Source organism: Taudactylus pleione, unplaced genomic scaffold (assembly GCF_031769625.1).
Source record: "Taudactylus pleione unplaced genomic scaffold, aTauple2 ptg000095l, whole genome shotgun sequence".
Taxonomy (NCBI): Eukaryota; Metazoa; Chordata; class Amphibia; order Anura; family Myobatrachidae; genus Taudactylus; species Taudactylus pleione.
This window is the reverse complement of record NW_028284497.1, coordinates 24,528,703-24,555,463: the sequence shown is the minus strand read 5'-3', so window position 1 is coordinate 24,555,463 and position 26,761 is coordinate 24,528,703. Positions and strand designations below refer to the sequence as shown.

Genomic DNA, 26,761 nt, shown 5'->3' with positions numbered 1-26,761 from the left:
TTCACTACAGCTGCATTCACAACTGCGAATGCAATAGCGATTACGCATGCAGATAAACTACGATAGTATGCTAATCCATTGCAAACACAATGCCACCACTGCACTACATAAAGACGCCCACTTTACCTTACACACATCCATAATGTTTAGGAAGACTGCGAAACCATCGGTACAATAGAGTACCATCGCAGCCTCATGCACACTTGCACAAGCCCTGACCTTACTCAGAAATTGCTAACTTCATCGCACGCTAACAGGTCTCAGGTTGCGTTGGGCATCGCAGTGCATGGTTTATGCATGCCCCTGCAACGGCGTTGAAATGCACTGGCACGCCTGTGTTTCCCCGGCCGCCCCCCTGTTACCACCCACAAATGGCACTTCCGGTCTGCACAGCCACTGCTAGTTCGTGCACTGCGATGCACACACGTACGCAACAATCGGCTGATTGCGGACATATTAGCAGCTGCATTACTTGCTGAATCAGTTCCTATGTGCACTGGGCCTGATACAGAGCCACTCGTAAGCGGCCGCTCGTTCGCTCCGAGCGGTGTTCGCACATCTGCGCATGCATTTGGGTTGTAAAGCGCATGTGCCATCCAGTCAGTGCGGTCAGAAAACGTGTGATTGCAAAATTGCGAGTGCCTGCAAATATGAGTGACAGGATGAGGCGTTTGTGGGTGGTAACAGGGGAAGGTGCTTGAAAACGGGGAGTGGAGATCTGAACGCAGGCGTGCCAAACGGTCAAAACGGGCGTTTTATGGGTGTGCATAATTAACAAAGCAGCGTCATCAGCCACGTCACTTGGTTGTCTCTTAGCCTGAACTGTTCGCATGATTGCGGTAGGAAAATCAAACCACAAGCACTGCGAGCAGTTCAGACGCCTTTCGATGTACTCGATTAATCTAATAAATAGTGGAGATGATGTATGATGCGAGCGGCCAGGAGGCGTCTTTTCAAAATAGCGAGCGCATGTTTCGTTCGCTCGCTCAGACATAGAGGCGTCAACAGACCGCAAAGAGCGAGCGCTCAATTTAAATAGCCGGCCCCTTTTTCTGAACGAGCGAGCGCAAATAGCGTCCGGCTCTGAATCAGACCCACAGTGTGCAACGGCAAATGTGACAGGGTCATTTCACAGAATGAATATGGAAATGCTAATTGACTCACTGTAGACTTTTGGCCAATATTGGTGAAAAAAATATTGTGAGCCTTGCTTGATATAGTAAAAATTGACTGTAATACCTCTTTTACACCGGAGCTAAAACCCGGTTTATTGCAGGGTTAACCCGAGCAGCTCCTTGGTGTAAAAGGGGTGAGGGTTGGATCGCCAGGTCGTGTGACCCGGCAATCCAGCCCAGGTAAATAGCAGGGATTAACACGGGAGTAACCAGTAAAACCCTGCTGTCTGTACTGCGCACTCCGGGTCTTGTTGACCTGCAGTGCGCCAAAAGCCGGCTGATTGGTCCGGCTTCAGTGGCGCTTGGAGATGACGTCATCTCCAAGCGTCCACTTTCACGCCTGAAAAGCCGGGTCTCTGCAGACCCGACTGCGGTGTGAGCGGCGCCGACTCGGGAATATCACGAGTTGGCACCGGCTAAATTCCGGGTCTGATCCGGATAGGAACCCTGGCCCTGATTCAGAGCCGGACGCTCTGACAGAGTGCTCGCTCTGAATCAGGGCCGTCCTTCTTCATTTTTAGAGCGGCCTCCTGGCTGCTCGTATAGCTGTGGGTGACCACCCACAGCTATAGTGAGCGGCCAGGAAGATGGTCGCGATGGTCACACCCGGGTCACACCCGGAATTTTGGTGGAAAAGGGGTATAAGTGACTAAATGAATGTTATTGATGTTAATAATGCTGTAGGAACAAAAACTGGCCCAAATTACATGATTTTAGCTGCTTTTACCATTTTTTAAAGAAATCCAGATCCAAAACCCTTGAGGCTGGTTTTGCCAAAGCCAAAACTAAAACACAATGATTTAGAACCAAAACCAAAACATGGGGGTCTGCGTACATCTCTAGTTTTTTTCCTGTTTCACAAAACCTGATTGTTAGATCATTTACACCTGCAGTTCTTTCCTTACAAATGGTGTGGTCACTTACATTACAAACCTCTTACCTGAGAGAAGTAGAGGAATTTATAATAGGCCCCATACATCTGCGATGGATTGACGCGATCTTGCGATGCTGCAACCTGGCATTGCAGGATCGCAGAAATCCAACATCTTGGATTTTGACGATCGCGATCAAAAAATGATCGCGATCATCAAATCGGGGACATTTAACATGTCAAATGTCAGCGATCTGGCGATGGATCACTGAACATCGATGGTGGGTGATCGGAAATTTCCGATGGGCGATGGGAAATTTCCGATCGCATCCCAACATCGCGACGATCCATCGCAGATGTATGGGCACCTTTATTCTATCTGTACTAGAGATGTGCGCCAATACCCATGTTTTGGTTTTGAATCTGGATTAACTTTCGTGTTTTGGTTCTGGTTTTGCAAAACCACCCTCATGTATTTTTGTTTTGATTCTGGATCTGTATTTTTTTAAAAAAATCTAAAAACAGCTAAGCTCACATCATTTGGGTCTGTTTTTGTTCCTACAGTATTATTAACCTTAATAATAATAATTTCCAGGCATGTCCAGTCAATTTTAACTACCTCTCAGCTCACAATATTGTTTTCACTACTTTTCACCAGTATAGGCCAAAGACTGCAGCGAGCTGGCTGGCTAAAGTAAGCGACAGAGCAGCAGCACAAACTCACGGCAGTTTAAAAATTATAGGACATCTGTGAAACATTACCACACAGCAATGTCACAAATAGTGCAAAATGCAAAGAAAAGAAGTGCAAGATGGAATTGTCATTGGGCCCTTCCAATCACTATTATGTTAGATATTAAAAAGGACATGCACAGTTTAACAGACCAAGCATTTCAGCAACAAGGGCTGACACTTTTGTGGCTGAAGTCTTAAAACATTTTTTTGGAAGGACTACCTCCAATTATTAAGGAGGATGTTGATGCTGAGGGTGTTGGTGGTGGAGATTGCATCTTCTGGTCCAAACTGCTGGTAGCTGATACTGGACTGCTTGTTATTAATTTACAAATTATTATAATTTTGTTAAATAAATTGTATGAACTCGCTGCAAATGATGTAATGGGGAAGAGGTGCCTAGATAGTTAATGTCACTACCTCTACTAACTTTGGCTTCACAAATGGTACAGATGCCTTCACACATGTTGTCAGGATCTGGGTTAAAATCCACACCCAAGAGATGGCTTTTCTGGTCTTATCTACCGGCATGACAATGGCTTTCTTTTTATCACGAGCAAGATCTGCTGCCTTTTGTGGCTGATTTACACAAACAACATCCTCATCGTCAACATCCTCATTAGCATTAGGTAGGACACAAATATCCCCATCATCCTCCTTTTGCACTTCCTCCACACTATCATCCTCACTTTCTATTATTTCACCATCTAAAACTAGCACAGCCATCATGGTGTCAGTGATCCACTGTGCAACTGAGTGACAGCTGTCATACTTGCCTCCTCTATCAAAGAATTGTTTAACAGTCAATTGTTTTTTTAAAACTACTACTAGTAGTAGTCTTCTTGGTCCCTTTTTGGGTTGAAGACCCTCCCCCAGCAGCAGCAGAATCAGTAGTTCTAGCACTCAAGGATTCTTCTGAGGAATCCTGGATAGGGGAGGAGTCACTTAGTCTTATCCTGGATGCAGAACTACCTCCGATCAGGATTTAGGATATTGTTGATGAAGGTGTTGGTGGTGGAGATGGCAGGTGCTTGGATCTAGCAAAGAGAAGAGAGCTAGCTGACGCTGGACTGCTTGTTGTTACTTATTTAGCCAAAGTTTCTGGCTTTCCCAAAAACTTTTCATGCACATGCTGCAAATTATGCAACAGGGAGGAGGTTCCTAGATGGTTAAGGTGCCTACCTCTACTTATTGTGGCTTTGCAAATGCTGCTGATGGCTTGATAATTGTTGTTTGGATTTGGGTAGAAAGAATTCCACACATAAGAGGTGTATTTTTTCATCCAGGCATGACAATGGCCTTCTTGTTATCATGGGCAACAACTGTTTCCACTGGTGCCTGACTTACACAAACAACCTGATCAACAACATCCTCATCAACATTCATATTAGCACTGGTGTCAGCTACATAAATATCCTTCTCATCCTGGTACACTTCCACATGAGCATCCTCAATTTTTACCTCAGCATATTGATATGTGCTGCTCATCCCCACATTTGCAGAGAGTGCACAAAAGGTGAATGGAGGCTCCTCTTTGAGTACAGTATTGGAAAGGTCAGACTTACACATTGCACCCACAGACACACATAGGGGTAAATTTACTAAAGTGACAGTTTTTAGAAGCCAGAGTTGTTGCCCATATCAACCAATCAGATTCTACTTAACATTTAACTAACAGCTTCTAGAACAGGGATGTGGTACCTCAGGCCCGGGGGCCATATAAGGCCCGCAAATCATTTGGTCTGGCACTCAGAGCATTTTTCTTCTAGCCTCATCTGGCTAGTAGGGTGCCTAGAATGGCACCCTGCAGCCATAATCTATGCAGTAGTGCCACCTGGAGAGTCCTAAGGATGCTTCAGATGGTCACACTGCTGCCCTTACATGCTCTGGACATTGCTGTAATCACCGACATTTGTGACCCCACCCCTGTATGACATCACCTGGCCTGCATATAATGTTGTATATATCAAAATGGCCCTCAGCAGAAAAAAGGTTCCCCACCCCTGTTCTAGAAGATAATAGCTAGAACTGATTGGTTGCTATGGGCAACATCTCCACTTCTAAAAACTCTCAATTTATTAAATTTACCCCTTAGACTCTCCTCTGGAAGTTGTGACATTTCTGAGCACACAGTTGGTTCCTGTGCCTTAGTGGTTTTTATTTTTTTTACACCTCTTCTAGAGTGAAAAGGTTTTACATCATCATGAGAGGCAGAAGAAGATACATCATTGACAGTTGCAGAACCACCAGTTATAAATAAAGGGCAAGGCATTAGCCTTTCCTTACCACTTTGTGCGGTGAATGGCATATTGACAATTTTATGTGTTTCTGCACTATACAGTACATTCTCTTTATTAGAGGTGTTTTTTTCTTACCTCTGTAAAATATTGGTTCTTTGATTTTAGGTGCCCTGACTTAAACCCTTTATGCCCTTGGGCATCAGCTTTAGTAGATGACATTGAAGGACTAATATTGTCATGACTGGTGGCAGCAGCTGCAGCTAAAGTATTTGGTTGCTGCTCTTCTCTAAACTGATCCTTATCCATTTTTAAATTTGCAGCTCAACTCACGCTGCAAGGATTCAAAAGGCTTTTTAGATTTTAGTTGAACAAACTCACTGGGGTACAGCACACAGAACAGTACCAGTAGCAAACAATATAGAACCAAATGAATATTTTGAAAAACTTTTTTAAACTGTTTTTTTTACAACAAACTGACACTGCTTGGAGTCACAGTGCTTACTTGAAGTTGTTGAATATGGCCTGCATACTCACTGCAGCACCAGTGTGTGACAGGACAGGGAATGGATGGACACAGCACCACTGGATGGAACAGTACAACATCAAACCAGCATTTACCAAATATATATATATTTTTTACTTTTTTTAAACTGCATTATTTTTTACACTTTTTTAATTTAGGCTGGAGTTTTTTACAACCAACGGACACAGTCACAGTGCTGCTTATTCAAAGCTGTTGAACACAGTGGGCTATGGCCTGCAGACTCACTGCAGCACCAGTGTGTGACAGAGGTCAGGAAGTGGATGGACACAGCCCTTGGATGGACACAACAGCACAGCTGAATGGAACAATACAGCCCCTGGATGGAGCACAGCCCCCTAGATGAAACAGTACAGCCCCTGGATGGAATAATACAGCCCCTGGATGGAGCACAACCCTGGATGGACACAGCCTAGTCCCTGGATGAACAAAACACATGCCCCCTGGATGAACACAGTCCCTCTGGATGGAACAGTACAGCCTCTGGCCAGAGCACAGCACTGGCTGGACACAGCCTAGCCCCTGGATGGATACATCCTAGCCCCTGGATGGGCACAACACAGCCCCCCTGGATGGAACAATACAGCCCCTGGATGGAGCACAGGATGGACACAGCCTAGCGCCTGGATGGACACAAAACAGCCCCCTGGATGGAACAGTAGAGCCCCTGGATGGAGCACAGCTGTGGATGGACACAGCCTAGCCCCTGAATAGACACAACACAGCCCCCCTGTATGGACAGCCCAGCCCTCAGATGAACACAGCACACCCACAGCAGAGAGTATCACAGCAGTGAAGCAAATGGCGCCGATCACCGCACCATTTGCATTCAAATTACATGGCGCTTGAGTGCATGATGCTTCTGTTATATTGATTTTAGCAGGGGTGCAGAGAGGATGGGGGGATTGGCTACCAGGGTGTCAGGACCACTTTTTGCAGCAGTGTGCACCATAGGTGTGTACTGAATGAGTGGGCTAAGCTCCCGTACTTTCAAAAGTCTTGGAGGCCCTGCCTGTCAGGACATTAAAAATTTATAAATATTAATAATAAATAGCTCTCTCCTCTTATTTAACTGCTCACATGCACCTAGTGATACCCAACCTACTGTACTTAGGGGTAGCCTATCATCTACAGTCAGGTGCATAAATATTGGGACATTGACAGAATTATTATTCATCTGAGTTTCCTTCTGTCTGTGAACTCTGCAGTGTCCTGATTAGAACAGTGTGCAATCCAAATGTACTGCAGAGATTGAAGATAAAATTGCTCTCTGTGCATTAAGAACCAACCAACACTCTATATACTGTGACATTATATATACAGTATGTACCTAGAGGACTGAGCCCGATGATGTGTAGTATTGGTTCTTGCATAATGTAGCACAAAACTGGATATTTTTCATCCAGTTTTACCAGGCATTGGCCCTAAAGTGCATTGGGGTTTGGACTAAACTACATGTAATTTAGGGTACTGTAAACTGCCTCGTATTGCGTGCATTTTGAAGGTGAAAATCACCTGCCATGTGCCAAAAAAACTGTTCTTTGGTAATTTTTCCACGTGAACATATTGGAGTCATCCACTCAACATAGTATTGTAATGGCACTATAAGCTCAATTGCTTTTTTTTTTTAATTGACTTTTGAGCAAGTATATAATTGGGAAATTTCTGCTTTTGTCTTTTTTATTCATTACTTATTTATATCACCACACCACCACACGTGTGTGCTACTTTTTTTTCTTGCTCAGCCTATGTTCTTTGGTTGAAACTAGTCAACAAATCTAAGCTCATCTATTCAAAGCAAGATACTGCTACCTTATGCGATGGATGGCAGTAAATGATTTATGTGTTCTCTATTTGACAGGGTGTCTGAGACATTTGAGAGAACTCAATGTTAGTTTCAATAATCTGAAAACCATACCACCTGAGCTGGGAGATTGTGAAAACCTTGAAAAGTTGGATGTATCTGGGAATTTAGAACTCACTGAGTTACCTTTTGAGGTAGGACATTTATTGTCTCTCTTTAAATTATAATGTACAGTACATTGTAAATGTGTTGATGAAATGACAATGGCTGTGTATAATAATATCAATTAATCATGTGATTTTTTTTTTATATTTAGTGATAAACGAACCAGTTGCTATATAATTTGATGATCATTTTACATTTTTCATTCATTCATTTTAATTTTCTAAATTTTGATTTATTTTAGTGGTTCCACAAATTTCATGAACCACTGTAACATAATTCTGAGAGGAGTATTTCGTTCTGCTGACATAACTCGTTATTATCTGTTCCACATTCATCCCATTTTTATAATAATAATAATAATAATAATAATAATAATTTTAAAACACCAATATACCTTGCAAAGCTGTACATAGAATCATAATAACAATTGCTTACAAATACATGGTACACCTTAAGACTAGACAGACGGAATGGGGTAGGGAATAGGTGGTTTAACGAAAGAATATTACAGTAAAAGTGTGTTCACACAAATGCAGTTTATGCAGATTAGACATACTGTACATGTATACGCCTGCTAGGATGCATATTTTTTGCACCTACAGTACTAGAGGGCAAGCGCAAAATTCACAATGATGATGATTACTTCGTATATAGTGATTGGATATTTTGCAGATACAAAGTCATACACATATCTGCTTGCAGAAACTTTGGCCAATTTATGAATAACTCTGTACCAGCCCCTTAGTGTGAATTATTGTGCTCTCTATTTGGTCCCTGAGTGAATCACTGTTTTGTTTTATTTTAAATAGTGTTTTATTTTTATCTTTTTAAATACAAAATACAAGATATAAAAGACATTGGGTTTGATTCAGAGTTGTTCACTATGCCGATGTTTTCACAGATGAGTGATTATCAGCCGCACTGCGTATGCATCAAAGTCCATTACTGTAGTCGCTCACAGAGAGAATTTGCAGTATGATTGACAGTCAGGGAATGTTTGGGGGGTAGTAATGGGTGGGTTTTGGCTATAAATGCAGGCCTGTCACTACTGTTTCGGAGCATGCCACATCCTGTGTCTGTGATTCCATATTCATGGCTCTGATGTCTCGGTTCCCGTGGCCATATTACATGACCATAGAATTACTCAGGACTGCTGACATTGGGTGATCTGTGACTGATGCAACGTCCTTGTTTGCAGATGCTTGGATTTGCAAAGACGCAGATGGGCGTCTTGATAAATATCCCAGCGGCTGCATCATTTGCATACTTTCACAAAGAAGCTGCATAGGGAATCGCAGTTGCGGTGGCAATAGCATTGAACTCTCAATCAGGTCCACTGCATCTGATTCAGAGGTGCACGCTAATGCAGCCGCAGCAGCATCTTTTTCTGCAGCATGACTGCATTTTTATGCTAATGCTGTGGCCAATGGGATTCATACAGAAACACCGGCCGTGGTTCTAACCCACCTCTTTGGATTTTAAGACATACCATTGGTTGCACATCGGTCACACCTTCGAACATTGCACCTGCCCTATGCAGAATGCCCATGTGAACATGGCCGCCAAAATTAGTGCAACTGCGGCAACAGATACAGTTACTGACCGCAACACACCCAAGAAAGGCCCACGTCCTGGCTAGCCACCCCTATTATTCATCGGCCGCTTGCGTGCGACATCAACATAGCATGCACCTATGAATCAGGCCCATTACTTGCCTTCCACCAAAAATAAAAATATATATAAATATAACCATAGAAAATAATATAGTACAATACGTATAGCATTATCATAATAAATGTAGTACTTGATACAGTACTACCAGGTAAATAAGTGCTCATCTAGTGCCATTGCTGAATGGCAAATATATAATGTATGTGGCCAGATGTCCATTCCGCTGCCATTAACCCGCTCCCACATGGGGGATGGTCAGGGCCGTGGTAGTCAAATGATTGCAGAACTGCCTCTATCTTTGGAAGGTGAGTCTTCCAATCTGAGCTGAAGATGATGTCATCGAGGTAAGCCGCTGCATACTCCTGATGAGGCCTAAGGAATTTGTTCATGGCTCCCTGGAAGGCTGCAAGTCATGTAAACCAAAGAGCACAATTTTAAACTGGAACAGTCCCTCTGGTATAGTGAAGGATGTTTTTGCATTGGCAGCAGCAGTTAAGGGTATCTGCCAGTACCCTTTTGTCAAGTCAAGAGTGGTTAAGTATTGGCTTTTCGCCAAGTTCTCTACCAGTTCATAAACCCGAGGCATAGGGTAGGCATCAGTCTGTGAGACCTTATTCAGTTTCCTAAAGTCATTGCAAAACCTTATAATATCCGAAGGCTTCGATACCAGCACAATCAGATTATTCCACTCACTGTTTGATTCCTCTATAACCCCAGCATCTCCTCTACCTCTCATTTTACCGGAGCCTGTTTAGCCTCGGGAATGTGATAAGGCCTTTGTTTTATCACGTAACAATATCATGCTGTATTATTTGGGTTTTTCAAAGATGTCAGATAAAACATCCTGGTTTCACGCTACCAGGCCTATAACTTCTTGCTTTTGGCTGAAACTCAATGAGGCTTCAATGGGCACCTGACAATTGGGAATTTTTTTGGCCAAAAGAAAGGGTTGACTGGTACTCTGATCCAAGGCCTTAACAAGTTAACATGATAGATCTGTACCTCTTTCCTTCTACCCTCCTGGTGCACTTTGTAATTAACAGGTCCCACTGCCTCTATGATCTAATCATCATAATTACGCTTCTGACGTTGTTGAAGCAAGTTCATATGCTCTTTTACAAGTGGCTCAATTTGCCTTAAGCGGCCATAAAGTTGAGACACAAATTGAACAATGTTAAATTTTGGGATGGTTGCTGCTCCCACCCTTCCTTTAAGAGATTTAAGATTCCTCTAGGTTGTCTACCATAAATGAGTAACCCCATAGATGATTGGGGTACCTCCCAAATTGCAAACATTAGATAGGGTAAGAGCAGGTCCCAGTCTCTCTTATAATGGGATACCGCCCGCCTTACCATCTGTTTAAATCTTAAATTAAAGGGTTCTACCAATCCATCTGTTTGTGGATGATACACTGAGGTGTTAATTCTTTCAACCCCCAACAGATGGCACAGATCTTTCATTAACTTGAACATAAAAGGTGTACCCTGGTCAGTCAAGACCTCTTTTAGGATTCCCAAACATGTATATAGCATCACCAGTTAAGCGAACCAAGGGTGCCCTAAACTCTTGCTGGAGTGCTGTCTTTTGGCACACTGGGAATTCCTGGCAATACTTTTTCACTGCAGCATGGATGCCCGGCCAAAAGAACCTTAACTGAATTAGTTGGAAAATTTTCTCCTCTCCTAAATGACCACCCCACAATTGCATATGAGCTGCCCTCAGCACCAACTGCTTGTGTTTTTTTGGGACTGGCTACTGGTCTATTTATTTCCTTGCAGATAAGCAACCCGGTACAACAAATCATTCTTTAACACAAAATATGGTGTGCCTACAGGTGGCAAGGCAGTTTTACCATTTACCATTACAACATTCTCAAATGCATTTATGAGATTTTCATCATTCTGCTGATCTCGAGCAAAGTCCTGTAAGAAAAATTTTTTATAAATGGATGACCATTTAGCCTCTAAATCACTTTCTTTTTGCTGTTCACCAGCCAAGAAGGGTTTTACAGATACAGTACTCTAGCTTATCATGGTTTCCATTTCTATGGGAACCCCAACCGTTGGGTCTCTTCCGCTGTCGTGCCAAGCAATCAAACTCCTGTAACAGCAGATAATCGCGGCCCAAAATCAAAGGATAGGAAGACCTAGGAGCTACCGCAGCTACTATTTCAGAAATTTTACTTGAGTATTCTTCCACATCTGCATGGATACACAACACCTTTGCCAAGGGTAAACCTTGGTCAGGCCCTCTTGGAACTAGGTTAGCCGAAATAATAGACAGTTCACTCCCTGTATCCACCAAAGCTCATACCTCCTGGCCTTCTTTCTGCCGGGGAGGTATTTCCTACAAACATGCTGACAACAGGTTGAGCTGATTTACCCATACTATTGTCCATTGGCTCATCCCGGCTTGGGCAGTCCTGGCATACATGATCGGGCTCGCATTTAAAACACAGTCAGTGACAATTTATCTGTTTAACAACCAGGACCTGATTCCTGGGCTTAGGAACTGTCCATAACCTTTGCCATAGCCTTGGCCGCCAGGTATAGTACCTTCTGCACATGCGAAGCCCCGCTCTGATGATCACACTTGCTGAATGCACTGGAAGCCTTGACTATAGCTTCCACCGGGTTCTACAAAAAAATGATTAAATAAAAAGTTAAATTGTTAAAAAAAATGGTAAATAAATTATAACATAATTAGCAAATAAAAATTATATACAGATATAAAAAGAGACACACATTTATTTTTATATATATATATACATATATATATATATATATATATATATATATATATCTCCTGTATCTGCAATGAGCTGGCACTCCTTTGCTTGTGAATATTAATTGCAACCTGGTGCCTTCCACTTGAACCCTCCGAGGGAAAAAATAATATATCATCCACGGGCGGCATCCTGACGATAGAACCAAATAAACTAGTTCTGAAATGTTGATATTAACAAGATGGTCATGAGAATAATTTTGGAAGTCGACCAGAGTGCCGCCCGGGGATGATATAGATATATATATATATATACATATAGTCCCAAAACTGCTGGCACTCAGCGCTTTCACTGCGCAACTGGCCCAGGTGCTAATGTAGGCTATAATCCAAGCAGTCCAAAAGAACACAACACTCGATGGGCTCCATAAATATGTCACATACATTTCAGGGCATCAACACTTTCGTCAGGACACTTACATATACATACACACACACATGGATTTGACAGGGGATGCCGGGGTTAGGATACTGACACCAGTTGATCAGTATCTTAACCCTAACCCTCCCTTCCTGGTGCCTAAACCAAACCTCCTTCCCTAGTGCCTAGTCTTAATAAAAATACATACACACACACAGTATAATATATACACACATACACTATATATATATATATATATATATATATATATATAGTCCACAATCTACCGGCACTCCCAACACCAACACAGCTGCCTCCGGTGCACAATCAAATCCATCCACAGAAATCCAATAAAAAGATCGGCACTCAGAGTGATTGAAGATGCAAATAGAAATGTATTAAATACGGTCTACAGCCGTTTCTGGGCCGAAGCCCCGTCTTCAGGACCACAATACAAACAGAAACAAACACATGAAATGACCACATAACCCCCCATATGTACCTTACCACCAGCCGGCGCATGTCTCCAGCCGTCCATCAGGAACCACCCGCCGGAAGCACGTGACCGTCACACTTCCGGAAACTGCAGCCGACGTCGGCATGGGGACCGCAAAATGCAAAATGACGAGCTGTCCACGACTGTGGAACGCAGGCTCTCTGGTCTGTGGAACGCATTTTGCGGTCCCCATGACGACATCGGCTGCAGTTTCCGGAAGTGTGACGGTCACGTGCTTCCGGCGGGTGGTTCCTGATGGACGGCTGGAGACACGCGCCGGCTGGTGGTAAGGTACATATGGGGGGTTATGTGGTCATTTCATGTGTTTGTTTCTGTTTGTATTGTGGTCCTGAAGACGGGGCTTCGGCTCAGAAACGGCTGTAGACCGTATTTAATACATTTCTATTTGCATCTTCAATCACTCTGAGTGCCGATCTTTTTATTGGATTTATATATATATATATATATATATATATATATTAGGGGTGAGCGGGTTCGGATTTCTGAAATCCGAACTCCCCGAGCTCACCCGATCCGAGGCCGATCTGAGTCAGGCTCGACTGAAATCAAGGCAAAACGTCATCATCCTGCCTTCCGGGTCTCGCGGGTTTTGGATTCTATATAAGGTACCCGCGTTGGCGCCATTTTCTCACTCGGCTGTGGACAGTGAAGAGGGAGGGTGAGAGTTAGGGCTGGCTGGGCTGTGTAGTGTAGTGTAGTGCAGTGTAGTGTTGTGCTGTGCTGTGCTGCGCTGTGCTGCTGTTGTCCATAGGGGCTGTGTCCACTCCTCCAAAGTCCACAGGGGCTGGCTGTGTTGTGCTGTGCTGCTGTTGTCCATAGGGGCTGTGTCCACTCCTCCAAAGTCCATAGGGGCAGGCTGTGTTGTGCTGTGCTGCTATTGTCCATAGGGGCTGTGTCCACTCCTCCAAAGTCCATAGGGGCTGGCTGGACTGTGTTGTGCAGTCAGTTGTCCATAGGGGCTGTGTCCACTCCAAAGTCCTGTGCAGTGTCCCAGTCCTAAAGGGGTGCTGTAGTGTTGTCCAGGGGGTGCTCTGTCCATCAGGGTTGCTCCCCCCAAGTGCAAAAAAATAAATATTTTTTCTGTGTTTGTGAATTGTGTGCGCAGTACCCGCACGTGCATCAACAAAGTAGTGCCAAGCGTGCGCCTGTGTCATAAGTAAAGGGCCGGCTGGCTTGACCGTTAAAGGGTGATGTAACCCCCTAATTGCACTCCAAAAAAATAAATATATATATATTTTTGTGTTTGTGAATTGTGTGCGCAGTAGCCGCACGTGCATCAACAAAGTAGCGCCAAGCGTGCGCCTGTGTCATAAGTAAAGGGCCGGCTGGCTTGACCGTTAAAGGGTGCTGTAACCCCCAAAGTGCACTCCAAACCAAATAAAAAAATATTTTCTGTGTTTGTGAATTGTGTGCACTGTGGCTGCACGTGCATCAACAAAGGAGCAGCGCCAAGCATGCGCCTGTGTCCCATAAGTAAAGGGCTGGCTGGGTCATTTCTTAAAGGGTGGTATAACCCACAAAGTGCACTAGTCTCCAACAAAAATAAAAAATTATTTTCTGCGTTTGTGTGCGCCTAAGCCGCACGTATATATAAATATAAGATAAATGGAGGACCAAACTTTCTCCGATAAAAATAAAATAGGGAAAGATCAAGAACCACTTCCTCCTAGTGCTGTTGCTGCTGCTGGGAGTTGTTCATCATCCCAGAGAGGAAGAAGGAACACCACTACTTTTACTAAACAATTGACCCTCCAACAGTCCTTAGCGAGGAGGATGAAGTACGACAGCAGTCATCCTGAAGCAAAACGTATAACTGAGGCCTTGACTGCTATGTTGGTGTTAGACGTGCGTCCAGTATCCGCCATTGGTGCAGTGGGATTTAGACAATTGATGGAGGTAGTGTGTCCCCGGTTCCAAATCCCGTCTAGATTCCACTTCACTAGGCAGGCGATACCGAGACTGTACAGAAACATCAGAAAAAGTGTCCTCAGTGTCCTGAAAAATGCGGTTGTACCCAATGTCCACTTAACCACGGACATTTGGACAAGTGGAACAGGGCAGACTAAGGACTATATGACTGTGACAGCCAACTGGGTAAATGTATCATCTTACGCAGCAACAACAGCAGCGTCACCAGTAGCAGCATCTTAGAAATGCCAGCTCGTTTCAAAGCAGGCTACGCTGTGTATCACTGGTTTCAGAAAGAGGCACACCGCCGACAACCTCTTAGAGAAACTGAGGGAAATCATCGCCCAGTGGCTTACCCCACTTAGACTCTCCTGGGGATTTGTGATATCTGACAACGCCACCAATATTGTGTGGGCATTACATCTGGGCAAATTCCAGCACGTCCCATGTTTTGCTCACACAATAAACTTGGTGGTGCAGAATTTTCTAAAAAGCGACAGGGGCGTGCAGGAGACGCTTTGGGTGCCCTGAAAAATTTCTGGCCACTTTTGCCATTCAGCGACTGCGTGCGCCTGTATCATAAGTAAAGGGCTGGCTGGCTTGTCCGTTAAAGGGTGCTGTAACCCCCAAAGTGCACTCCAAACAAAATAAAAAATTCTTTTTTTTTCTGTCTTTGTAAAATGTGTGGGATGTAGCTGCACCTGCATCCTCAAAGCAGCAGTGACAAGCGTGCGTCTGTCTGTTAAAGGGTGGTGTAACCCTCAAAGTGTGCTCCAAAAACAATGAAAAAATTCTTCTTTTTTTTTCTGTCTTTGTGAATTGTGTGGGCTGTAGCCGCACCTGCATCCTCAAAGCAGCAGCGACAAGCGTGCGTCTGTCTGTTAAAGGGTGGTGTAACCCCCAAAGTGCACTCCAACCAAAATAAAATAATCTTCTTTTTTTCTGTCTTTATGTGTGAAATGTATGCACAGTAGCCACACCTGCATCCTCAAAGCAGCAGCGACAAATGTGCGTCTGTCTGTTAAAGGGTGGTGTAACCCTCAAAGTGTGCTCCACAAAAAATAAAAAAATTCTTCTTTTTTTTCTGTCATTGTGAATTGTGTGGGCTGTAGCCGCACCTGCATCCTAAAAGCAGCAGCAACAAGCGTGCGTCTGTCTGTTAAAGGGTGGTGTAACCCTCCAAGTGCGCTCCACAAAAAAAAAAAAAAAATGTTTCTGTCTTTGTGAATTGTGTGCACTGTAGCTGCACGTGCATCAACAAAGGAGCAGCGCCAAGCATGCGCCTGTGTCCCATAAGTCTGTTAAAGGGTGGTGTAACCCCCAAAGTGCTCCAAAAATAAAAAACAATTTTTTTTCTGTGTTTGTGACTTATGTGCGATGTAGCAACACAGTAGTAGCGCCAAGCGTGCGCCTGTGTCATAAGTCAAGGGCCAGTTTGGACATCTGGTCCGGACTGAAGGATGTGCCAACAATTTCTGAAAAGTCTACTGTCACTGCATATGATACTGTCCTCAAAGAAGCAGCGACAAGCGTGCGTCTGTCTGTTAAAGGATGGTGTTACCCCCAAAGTGCGCTCCACCCAAAATAAAATAATCTTCTTTTTTTCTGTGTTTGTGTGTGAAATGTATGCACAGAGGCCGCACCTGCATCCTCAAAGCAGCAGAGACAAGCGTGCGTCTGTCTGTTAACGGGTGGTGTAACCCTCAAAATGCACTCCACAAACAATAAAAAAATTCTTCTTTTTTTTTCTGTCTTTGTGAATTGTGTGGGCTGCAGCCGCTCCTGCATCCTCAAAGCAGCAGCGACAAGCATGCGTCTGTCTGTTAAAGGATTACATCGGTGACAGCATCCAAGTAGGCATGTCAGACAGTCCATACCTGTACTGGCAGGAAAAAGAGGCAATTTGGAGGCCCCTGTACAAACTGGCTCTATTTTACCTGAGTTGCCCCCCCTCCAGTGTGTACTCTGAAAGAGTGTTTAGTGCAGCCGGGAACCTTGTCAGCGAAAGGCGTAGGAGGTTGCTTTCACAAAATGTGGAGAAGATGATGTTCATAAAAATGAATTATCAACTATTCCAGGGAGACCAGCCTCCAGAACGTACAGAGGGACCTGTGGTTGTGGATTCCAGCGGGGACGAATTAATACTCTGTGAGGATGAGGATGTACACAACACTGAAGAGAGTGAGGAATCGGTGGATGAGGAGGATGAGGATGACATCTTGCCTCCGTAGAGCCAGTTTGTGCAGGGACAGATTAATTGCCAGCTTGTTTTGTGGGGGCCCAAACGAACCAATCATTTCAGCCACAGTCGTGTGGCAGACCCTGGCGCTGAAATGATTGGTTTGTTAAAGTGTGCATGTCCTGTTTATACAACATAAGGGTGGGTGGGAGGGCCCAAGGACAATTCCATCTTGCACCTCTTTTTTTTCTTTGCATTATGTACTGTTTGGGGCCTAGTTTTTCAAACTGCTATCCTGTCTGCCACTGCAGTGTCACTCCTAGATGGACCACGTGTTTGTGCCGCCCACTCGTGTCGCTTAGCATAGTCATCCAGCTACCTCGGTGCAACCTTTTGGACATAAAAACACTATTGTGAGGTGTGAGGTGTTCAGAATAGACTGTAAATGAGTGGAAATTAAGGTTATTGAGGTTAATAATAGCATAGGAGCAGAAAACCCACAAATTCTGTGATTTTAGCTGTTTTTATGCTTTTTTAAAAAAAAATACAGATCCAAAACACAAAACCCAGAACCCAAAACACGGAAGGGTGGTTTTGGCAAAACCAATCCATATCCAAAACACGAAGAAAAATCCAGATCCAAAACCAAAACACGAAAAGGGGCCGGTGCACACCCCTAATATATATATATATATATATATATATATATATTACACATGCACACACACACTCACAGTATGATAGATAGATAGACAGACAGACAGATAGATAAAGTCCTAGAAAACACACATTAACCTCCCAGGATACAATTACAAGAGGGAGGGGTGGTAACAAAGACAGTTGGGGAAATAGAAGTGCATTTTAGGGCACTGCAGAGGAAGTCAGGAACACCAACAGAGACACACAGATACCTATGAACACAGGGGTGGACAGAGACAGGGGGTGATAGGATCATACACACTAGGAGAGGGGGTATACAAACACTTACAATGTTACTGTAACAGCACGGGGAGGAGGTGGAGCAGAGGTGTCCAGGAAGTGCTCTGACTGCAGTGTATAACAAGGCAGCAGCCACGATCCTCACAGCATTTCACCGGAATCCCAGGGGCAATGATCACCAGCAGACAGCTTCTGCCTGGGAGGCACTTTCATTGCTACTGTACCTTTATCCTCTAGTCCATGAAGTGAGCAGTGCACCCGGCCAGCAGGAGAGGTCAGAGGGCAGCCGTTCCACTTCCCCCTGGAACAGAAAGTGCGGTGGCCACATATTGCCTTCCTTCTATGGCAACAACTTGTATGTCCTTCCCCACCCTGCCTTACCCTTCCCTGCCCATTCAGTGCAGGTCCCGCGGCTGTTGGAAATTAGAATAGTTTTTTATTTTTCATTTGCACTTGCCGGCTGTGTTTGACAGGCAGGACCACCGGGCCCTAGGCAGCCGCCTGTACTGCCTTGTGGGAAATCCGGGCCTGCCGGGAGCCCTAAACCTAACCCAGCCCCCATGGCTGTCCGCACCCGGCACCCGGCATCCCTTCGATTGGTCTGTAAAATGACACGCGTCTATATTTAGACGCCTGTCATTTAACCGTCGCCGGGATTAAGTAGTCTGGAAGCCGGCGGTTGGCATTGTGTCCACCGGCTTCCTGAACATATACCACATCTCATGCTGCGAAGGAGTTCGCAATGTCTAATTTATGCATGCCCATGACACACCTGCATTTGCCTAGCCACCCCCGTTACCTCCCGCAAACTGTGATTTCCTGTCACTCACATTGCAAATGGATCCTCTTTGCAGGCGTAATCGCAAAACAATCCCGGCGACCTACTGAAGGAGTGCTGGGCTTGCCCCCAGCCTGATGTTAAACGGGAGGCATGCTATACAGGCACGCCCCCAAATACATCACTAAGGGGGTTTGACCTATGGTAATTAGGCCACACACCCTTTCGGAAGCACGCAGCTTCGCCGCACGCAGGGTTACCGGGCACCGCAGACCGGAATTTGCACAGGGCGCGGCAGCACCTGGAGTCGGCCCTGCACACATATTCAAACCAGCCAAACACATCATTTACTTTTAGAGTTGATTTACATGGTCTAGAGGAACCCAATATCAACAGGGAGGGCAGACACAGTCTTGGATCTCATCCTGGGAAAGGTGAATATGCTGACTTCTTAGCTTTTTTATAACAGCTCCAAATTTTACGCAGCAACACTTCTAAATAAAATTCCCACTGTCACCACTGTCTATCTATCTATCTATCTATCTATCTATCTATCTATCTATCTATCTATCTATTTATCTATCTACAAATATAGGATAACAGATGATTTGCTTACGCAAGATCATTAAAGTAACACCTATATATTTTTATTTATATAGTGCATACATATTCCGCAGCACTTTATAGAGAATATTTGTCCATTCACATCAGTCCCTGCTACAGTGGAGCGTACAATCTATATTCCCTACTACATGAACACACACATACTTACATAGTAGGGGGAGCCAATTAACCTACCAGTATATTGTTGGAGTGTGGGAGGAAATCGTATATACTGGGCGAATATACCAAATCCACACAGGTAGGGCCGTAGTGGGAATTGAACACAGTGGCAGCAGGGCCGTAACTAGGGTAGTGCAGCCTGTGACATGGCAAAGGGCACCGCAGGGCAGGGGGTGCTGTTTGGTCCTATCAATTTTCCTGTTTATTATCATTCTCACTTGCAGCTTCCTCTTCTTTTATCCCCAGCATCTCCTGGCCTCCCCTATCTCTTCCCGGGCCCTTCCCCATGAGGCCATGGCCCTTTTTCAGATGCACTATCTTATATTCCTATTTAAAAAATGGGGAGGGGGGCGCCAATGCTCTCTCTGGAACAGGGCACCAAAAAGTCTAGTTACGGCTCTGTGTGGCAGTAATGCTAACCATTACAGCATCTGTGCTACCCTGGTAGATTTCAGGATATATATATATATAAAACACTTGTATAAATGATATCTCCTGCCACATACAGCTTAATTTAGTGGCAAGTCTGCGGATATATTATCTCATGTATTGAGCTCTTAATAGTCTACTTTTCTCTTGACTTCTGAAAAATAGCAAACAGACTAGCCATCATACTGTATCATAAAACAAGTCTCTCTTCTCTCTACTTACCAATTTCATGTTGTAAAACCCCTTTTCTTTCTTACAATTCCTCAATAAAAATTTTACAAGCTTAAAATCCTAGACCTGCTCTGCATCTTCCATAAAAAAATGCTATTGAGATAGGGAGAGATTGATGACTGAGTGTACGGTTCAGTCTCACAGTTCTGATGGTCTCGTAAACCTTTACGATGCCGTCTGAGATCGTTGACTGAATTACAGCCACATTTTCAGTTTCTCCTTGAATTTCTTATCCTGGTAGATATCAGGTGATAGGTCTCTCTCATTCATGTACAATCTAATACTTGGAATTTGTACTGTATTGTATTTATTTTTCCTCATCAACATTATATCTCTGTTAGAACTGCTACAGGATTTTACTTTAAGCAGTATGTGTGTGCATTTAGGTTTATATATAGAAAAAGAGAGAACCACGGTTTTGGTATTGTTTTTTTTTTCATTGTCATAGTTTTGTTTTCGCATAATACGGCTGAAGGTTTGCTTTTGGTTTGAATGTCACATCAATTGCAAATTTGCTGAAAAATGTCAAAGAAATTAATAAATTCAGTAATTGTGAGCTGCTTTTTTGCCTAATTTAGTCATACTTATCGACATTCCTGGGCAGCTTCCCGGGAGCAGCAGGAGGGGACCTGCTGCTCTCCTCTTCAGGGATATCTATCTATCTATCTATCTATCTATCTATCTATCTATCTATCTATCTATCTTGGTTAGAGCAAATTCCTAGCTTCTGCTATTAACATATGGCACAGGATTTAATTTAAGCAGATTGGTGTAAGTGCCCCTTATAAGTAGTCATATGCCAGTTTAGTATACAGATACATTTCTTACTGGTAAAACAAGATGGTATTTGATGCCAGTGAAATAGAGTGGAAGAGCAATGGCATATAGATAGGAGGATGGCAGTTTAATGAAAGATACGGGTGGATAAAGTCCAGAATTTCTTAGTGGATACAGGGCCTGTTTCAAAATGGATCGCTACTGCGATCGCAGCTGCAATTACGCACGCATATAAACTGCAAAAATATGCTAATGTTTGTAATCACAAAGCCAGCATAGAGCCACTCACTACAGCTATCTCACATCCGTAAGACCTTGCAAACCAGCGTATACATCGGTACCATCGAGTAACATTGGCCCCGCACAATTACAGCAGCCCTGCCCTGTCTCAGAAATTACAACTCTCATCGCACGCAGTGAGTACTGAAGCTGCATATGCTGTCGCAGTGGCTAATTTATGTACGGCCAAGTAACGGCGTTCAAATGGACTGGCACGTCTGCGTTTCTCCGACCACTCCCACGTCACCACCCCCAAATGCTGATGCCCCGTCACTCACTCTGTGATGGTTTTCTATCTGCGTGCCTGATCGCAGGGCTATCGCAATGCTATCTCATGCACGTACACTACAGTGCATACGCATGTGCAGTACCCACCATCGACCGATCTGCGTACGTGGTTGCAATTGCGATCCATGCTGAATTAGGCCCACAAAGTGGAACAGACAGAAATTACAGCTTCATGTAGTAGGTGATTTAATCAAACATACAGTCTGGGAGTCCATCTTTTCAAGAAGATGACGTGCTTTAAGCTCAGACGATCATACATTTCTGCTTACAAAGCACCTCTGAGATTTCCCAAGGTAAACAAATCATTAGCTGATTCACATGAGTGCTCATGTGGTTTATTAGACTGAACCACTCCCTATTTAAACTAGGGGTGTGCACCGGCCACTTTTCGTGTTTTGTGTTTTGGTTTTGGATCTGGATCTTTCTTTGTGTTTTGGATCTGGATTGGTTTTGCCAAAACCACCCTTCCGTGTTTTGGGTTCTGGGTTTTGTGTTTTGGATCTGTATTTTTTTTTAAAAAAGCATAAAAACAGCTAAAATCACAGAATTTGTGGGTTTTTCTGCTCCTTTGCTATTATTAACCTCAATAACCTTAATTTCCACTAATTTCCAGTCTATTCTGAACACCTCACACCTCACAATAGTGTTTTTATGTCCAAAAGGTTGCACCGAGGTAGCTGGATTACTATGCTAAGCGACACGAGTGGGCGGCACAAACACGTGACCCATCTAGGAGTGACACTGCAGTGGCAGACAGGATGGCAGTTTGAAAAACTAGGCCCCAAACAGTACATAATGCAAAGAAAAAAAATAGGTGCACGATGGAATTGTCCTTGGGCCCTCCCACCCACCCTTATGTTGTATAAACAGGACATGCACACTTTAACAAAGCAATCATTTCAGCGCCAGGGTCTGCCACACGACTGTGGCTGAAATGATTGGTTCGTTTGGGCCCCCACAAAACAAGCTGGCAATTAATCTGGCCCTGCACAAACTGGCTCTACGGAGGCAAGATGTCGTCCTCATCCTCCTCATCCACCGATTCCTCACCCTCTTCAGTGTTGTGTACATCCTCATCCTCACAGAGTATTAACTCGTCCCCACTGGAATCCACCACCACAGGTCCCTCTGTACGTTCTGGAGGCTGGTCTCCCTGGAAGAGCTGATAATTCATTTTGATGAACATCATCTTCTCCACATTCTGTGGAAGCAACCTCCTACGCCTTTCGCTGACAAGGTTCCCGGCTGCACTAAACACTCTTTCGGAGTACACACTGGAGGGGGGGCAACTCAGGTAAAATAGAGCCAGTTTGTACAGGGGCCTCCAAATTGCCTCTTTTTCCTGCCAGTACATGCCTACTTGGATGCTGTCACCGATGTAATCCTCCACCATTCTGTCAATGGTGACAGTATCATATGCAGTGACAGTAGACATGTCAGAAATTGTTGCCAGGTCCTTCAGTCCGGACCAGATGTCCAAACTTGGTCCTGCCTGCCCTGCATCACCGCCAGCGGGTTGCTTAGGATACCTAAGTTTTTTCCTGGCAGCCCCAGTTGCAGGAGAAAATGAAGAAGGAGCCGTTGACGTGTCACGTTCCGCTTCAGCTGACAGTGTGTTCACCAGCAGGTCTTTGCACCTCTGCAGGCTTGTGTCGGCCGGAAAGAGAGACACCACATAGGCTTTAAACCTAGGATCGAGCACGGTGGCCAAAACGTAGTGGTCTGATTTCAACAGATTGACCACCCTGGAATCCTGGCAAAGCGAATGAAGGGCTTCATCCACAAGTCCCACATGCCGAGCGGAATCGCTCCGTCTTAGCTCCTCCTTCACTTTCTCCAGCTGCTTCTGCAAAAGCCTGATGAGGGGAATGACCTGACTCAAGCTGGCAGTGTCTGAACTGACTTCACGTGTGGCAAGTTCGAAGGGCTGGAGAACCTTGCACAACACGGAAATCATTCTCCACTGCGCTTGAGTCAGGTGCATACCCCCTCCTTTGCCTATGTCATAGGTGGATGTATAGGCTTGTATGGCCTTTTGCTGCTCCTCCATCCTCTGAAGCATATAGAGGGTTGAGTTCCACCGCGTCACAACCTCTTGCTTCAGGTGATGGCGGGGCAGGTTCAAGAGTGTTTGCTGGCGCTCCAGTCTTCGGCACGCAGTCGCTGAATGGCGAAAGTGGCCAGAAATTTTTCGGGCCACCCAAAGCGTCTCCTGCACGCCCCTGTTGCTTTTCAGAAAATTCTGCACCACCAAGTTTATTGTGTGAGCAAAACATGGGACGTGCTGGAATTTGCCCAGATGTAATGCCCGCACAATATTGGTGGCGTTGTCAGATATCACAAATCCCCAGGAGAGTCTAAGTGGGGTAAGCCACTGGGCGATGATTTCCCTCAGTTTCTCTAAGAGGTTGTCGGCGGTGTGCCTCTTACTGAAACCGGTGATAGACAGCGTAGCCTGCCTTGTAACGAGCTGGCGTTTCTGAGATGCTGCTACTGGTGACGCTGCTGCTGTTGCTGCGTAAGGTGATACATCTACCCAGTGGGCTGTCACAGTCATATAGTCCTTAGTCTGCCCTGTTCCACTTGTCCACATGTCCGTGGTTAAGTGGACATTGTGTACAACGGCATTTTTCAGGACACTGAGTACACTTTTTCTGACGTTTCTGTACAGTCTCGGTATCGCCTGCCTAGTGAAGTGGAATCTAGACGGGATTTGGAACCGGGGACACACTACCTCCATCAATTGTCTAAATCCCACTGCACTAATGGCGGATACCGGACGCACGTCTAACACCAACATAGCAGTCAAGGCCTCAGTTATACGTTTTGCTTCAGGATGACTGCTGTCGTACTTCATCCTCCTCGCTAAGGACTGTTGGAGGGTCAATTGTTTAGTAAAAGTAGTGGTGTTCCTACTTCCTCTCTGGGATGATGAACGACTCCCAGCAGCAGCAACAGCAGCAGCGGCAGCAGTAGGCGTAGCAATGCAGGATCCTCCAGAGGAATCCCGGATAGGAGAGTCAGTCATGCCAGTGACATGGCCTGCAGGACTACTTCCGATCCTGACTAAGGAGGAAATTGACGAGGAGGGAGTTGACGGTGTGGTTTGCAGGCGCTTGGATACAACAGGACAACGGGATTTAGGTGTCCCTGGACTGCTTACGGTCTTAGCCAAAGTTTCTGAACTTGACAGTAACTTTTTATGAACGCGCTGCAGGTGCCGTATAAGGGAGGATGTTCCTAGGTGGTTGACGTCCCTACCCCTACTTATTTCACCTTTACATATGGTACATATGGCAAGACAGTTGTTGTCCGGATTTGGATAGAAATATTGCCAGACCAAAGAGGTGGAATGTTTGGTCTTCTGCCCAGGCATGACCGTGATGGGCTTTTTCATCCCACGGACAACAACTGTCTCCCCCGGAGCCTGATTTAAACAAACCACATCACCATCAGAATCCTCCTCGCCAACTTCCTCCTCAGCGCCAGCTACACCAGTATCCTCATCCTGTTGTACTTCAACAGTGACATCTTCAATTTGCATATCAGCAAGTGGACTGTGGGTGCTCCTTTCAGCACTTGCAGGGGGCGTGCAAATGGTGGAAAGAGCCACCTCTTCCCGTCCAGTGCTGGGAAGGTCAGGCATCGCAACCACCACCACACTTGGACTCTCCTTGGGGATTTGTGATATCTTCTTAGAAAGCACAGTTCTTCGCTGTGCTTTTGCCAGCTTAACTCTTTTGATTTTTTTAGTGGGAGGAGGGCTTCCATCGTCATGTGAAGCTGAACCACTAGTCATGAACATACTAGGGATCGACCTTAGCCGTTCCTTGCCACTCCGTGTCGTAAATGGCATATTGGCAAGTTTACGTTTCTCTTCAGCTGATTTAAATGTCTTTTTCAAGGTCATTTTCCTGAACTTTGCCATTTGGGATTGTATGTGCCCTCTACTATGACATTGGGCATCGGCCTTGGCAGACGACGTTGATGGCATGTTATCGTCTATGTCATGACTAGTGGCAGCAGCTTCAGCACTAGGAGGAAGTGGTTCTTGATCTTTCTCTATTTTATTTTTATCGGAGAAAGTTTGGTCCTCCATTTATGTTATATCGATTTGATATATACGTGCGGCTAAACACAGAAAATAATTTTTTTTTTGGTTTGGACTGGAGTGTACTTTGTGGGTTACAGCACCCTTTAACGGTCAAGCCAGCCGGCCCTTTACTTATGACACAGGCGCACGCTTGGCACTACTTTGTTGATGCACGTGCGGCTACTGCGCACACAATTCACAAACACAGAAAATTATTTTTTTTTGGTTTGGACTGGAGTGTACTTTCGGGGGTTACAGCACCCTTAACGGTCAAGCCAGCCGGCCCTTTACTTATGACACAGGCGCACGCTTGGCACTACTTTGTTGATGCACGTGCGGCTACTGCGCACACAATTCACAAACACAGAAAATATTTTTTTTGGTTTGGACTGGAGTGTACTTTGGGGGTTACAGCACCCTTTAACGGTCAAGCCAGCCGGCCCTTTACTTATGACACAGGCGCACGCTTGGCACTACTTTGTTGATGCACGTGCGGCTACTGCGCACACAATTCACAAACACAGAAAATAATATTTTTTTTGGTTTGGACTGGAGTGTACTTTGGGGGTTACAGCACCCTTTAACGGTCAAGCCAGCCGGCCCTTTACTTATGACACAGGCGCACGCTTGGCACTACTTTGTTGATGCACGTGCGGCTACTGCGCACACAATTCACAAACACAGAAAATAATTTTTTTTTGGTTTGGACTGGAGTGTACTTTCGGGGGTTACAGCACCCTTTAACGGTCAAGCCAGCCGGCCCTTTACTTATGACACAGGCGCACGCTTGGCACTACTTTGTTGATGCACGTGCGGCTACTGCGCACACAATTCACAAACACAGAAAATAATATTTTTTTTGGTTTGGACTGGAGTGTACTTTCGGGGGTTACAGCACCCTTAACGGTCAAGCCAGCCGGCCCTTTACTTATGACACAGGCGCACGCTTGGCACTACTTTGTTGATGCACGTGCGGCTACTGCGCACACAATTCACAAACACAGAAAATAATTTTTTTTTGGTTTGGACTGGAGTGTACTTTCGGGGGTTACAGCACCCTTTAACGGTCAAGCCAGCCGGCCCTTTACTTATGACACAGGCGCACGCTTGGCACTACTTTGTTGATGCACGTGCGGCTACTGCGCACACAATTCACAAACACAGAAAATATTTTTTTTTTTGGTTTGGACTGGAGTGTACTTTGGGGGTTACAGCA

At 44.9% G+C, this 26,761-nt stretch overlaps 1 protein-coding gene across 2 annotated transcripts in view; it reads left to right on the top strand.

Annotated features, from left to right (window-relative positions):
* The window catches only part of LRRC2 (leucine rich repeat containing 2), a 440,208-nt gene that overhangs the window by 294,563 nt on the left and 118,884 nt on the right, over positions 1-26,761 (top strand). For both annotated transcript variants that reach the window (XM_088470067.1, XM_088470066.1), the window contains one exon: positions 7,421-7,557. In XM_088470067.1, coding sequence (XP_088326193.1) covers positions 7,421-7,557 — 137 coding nt within the window. The remainder of the gene's footprint in view (positions 1-7,420; positions 7,558-26,761) is intronic.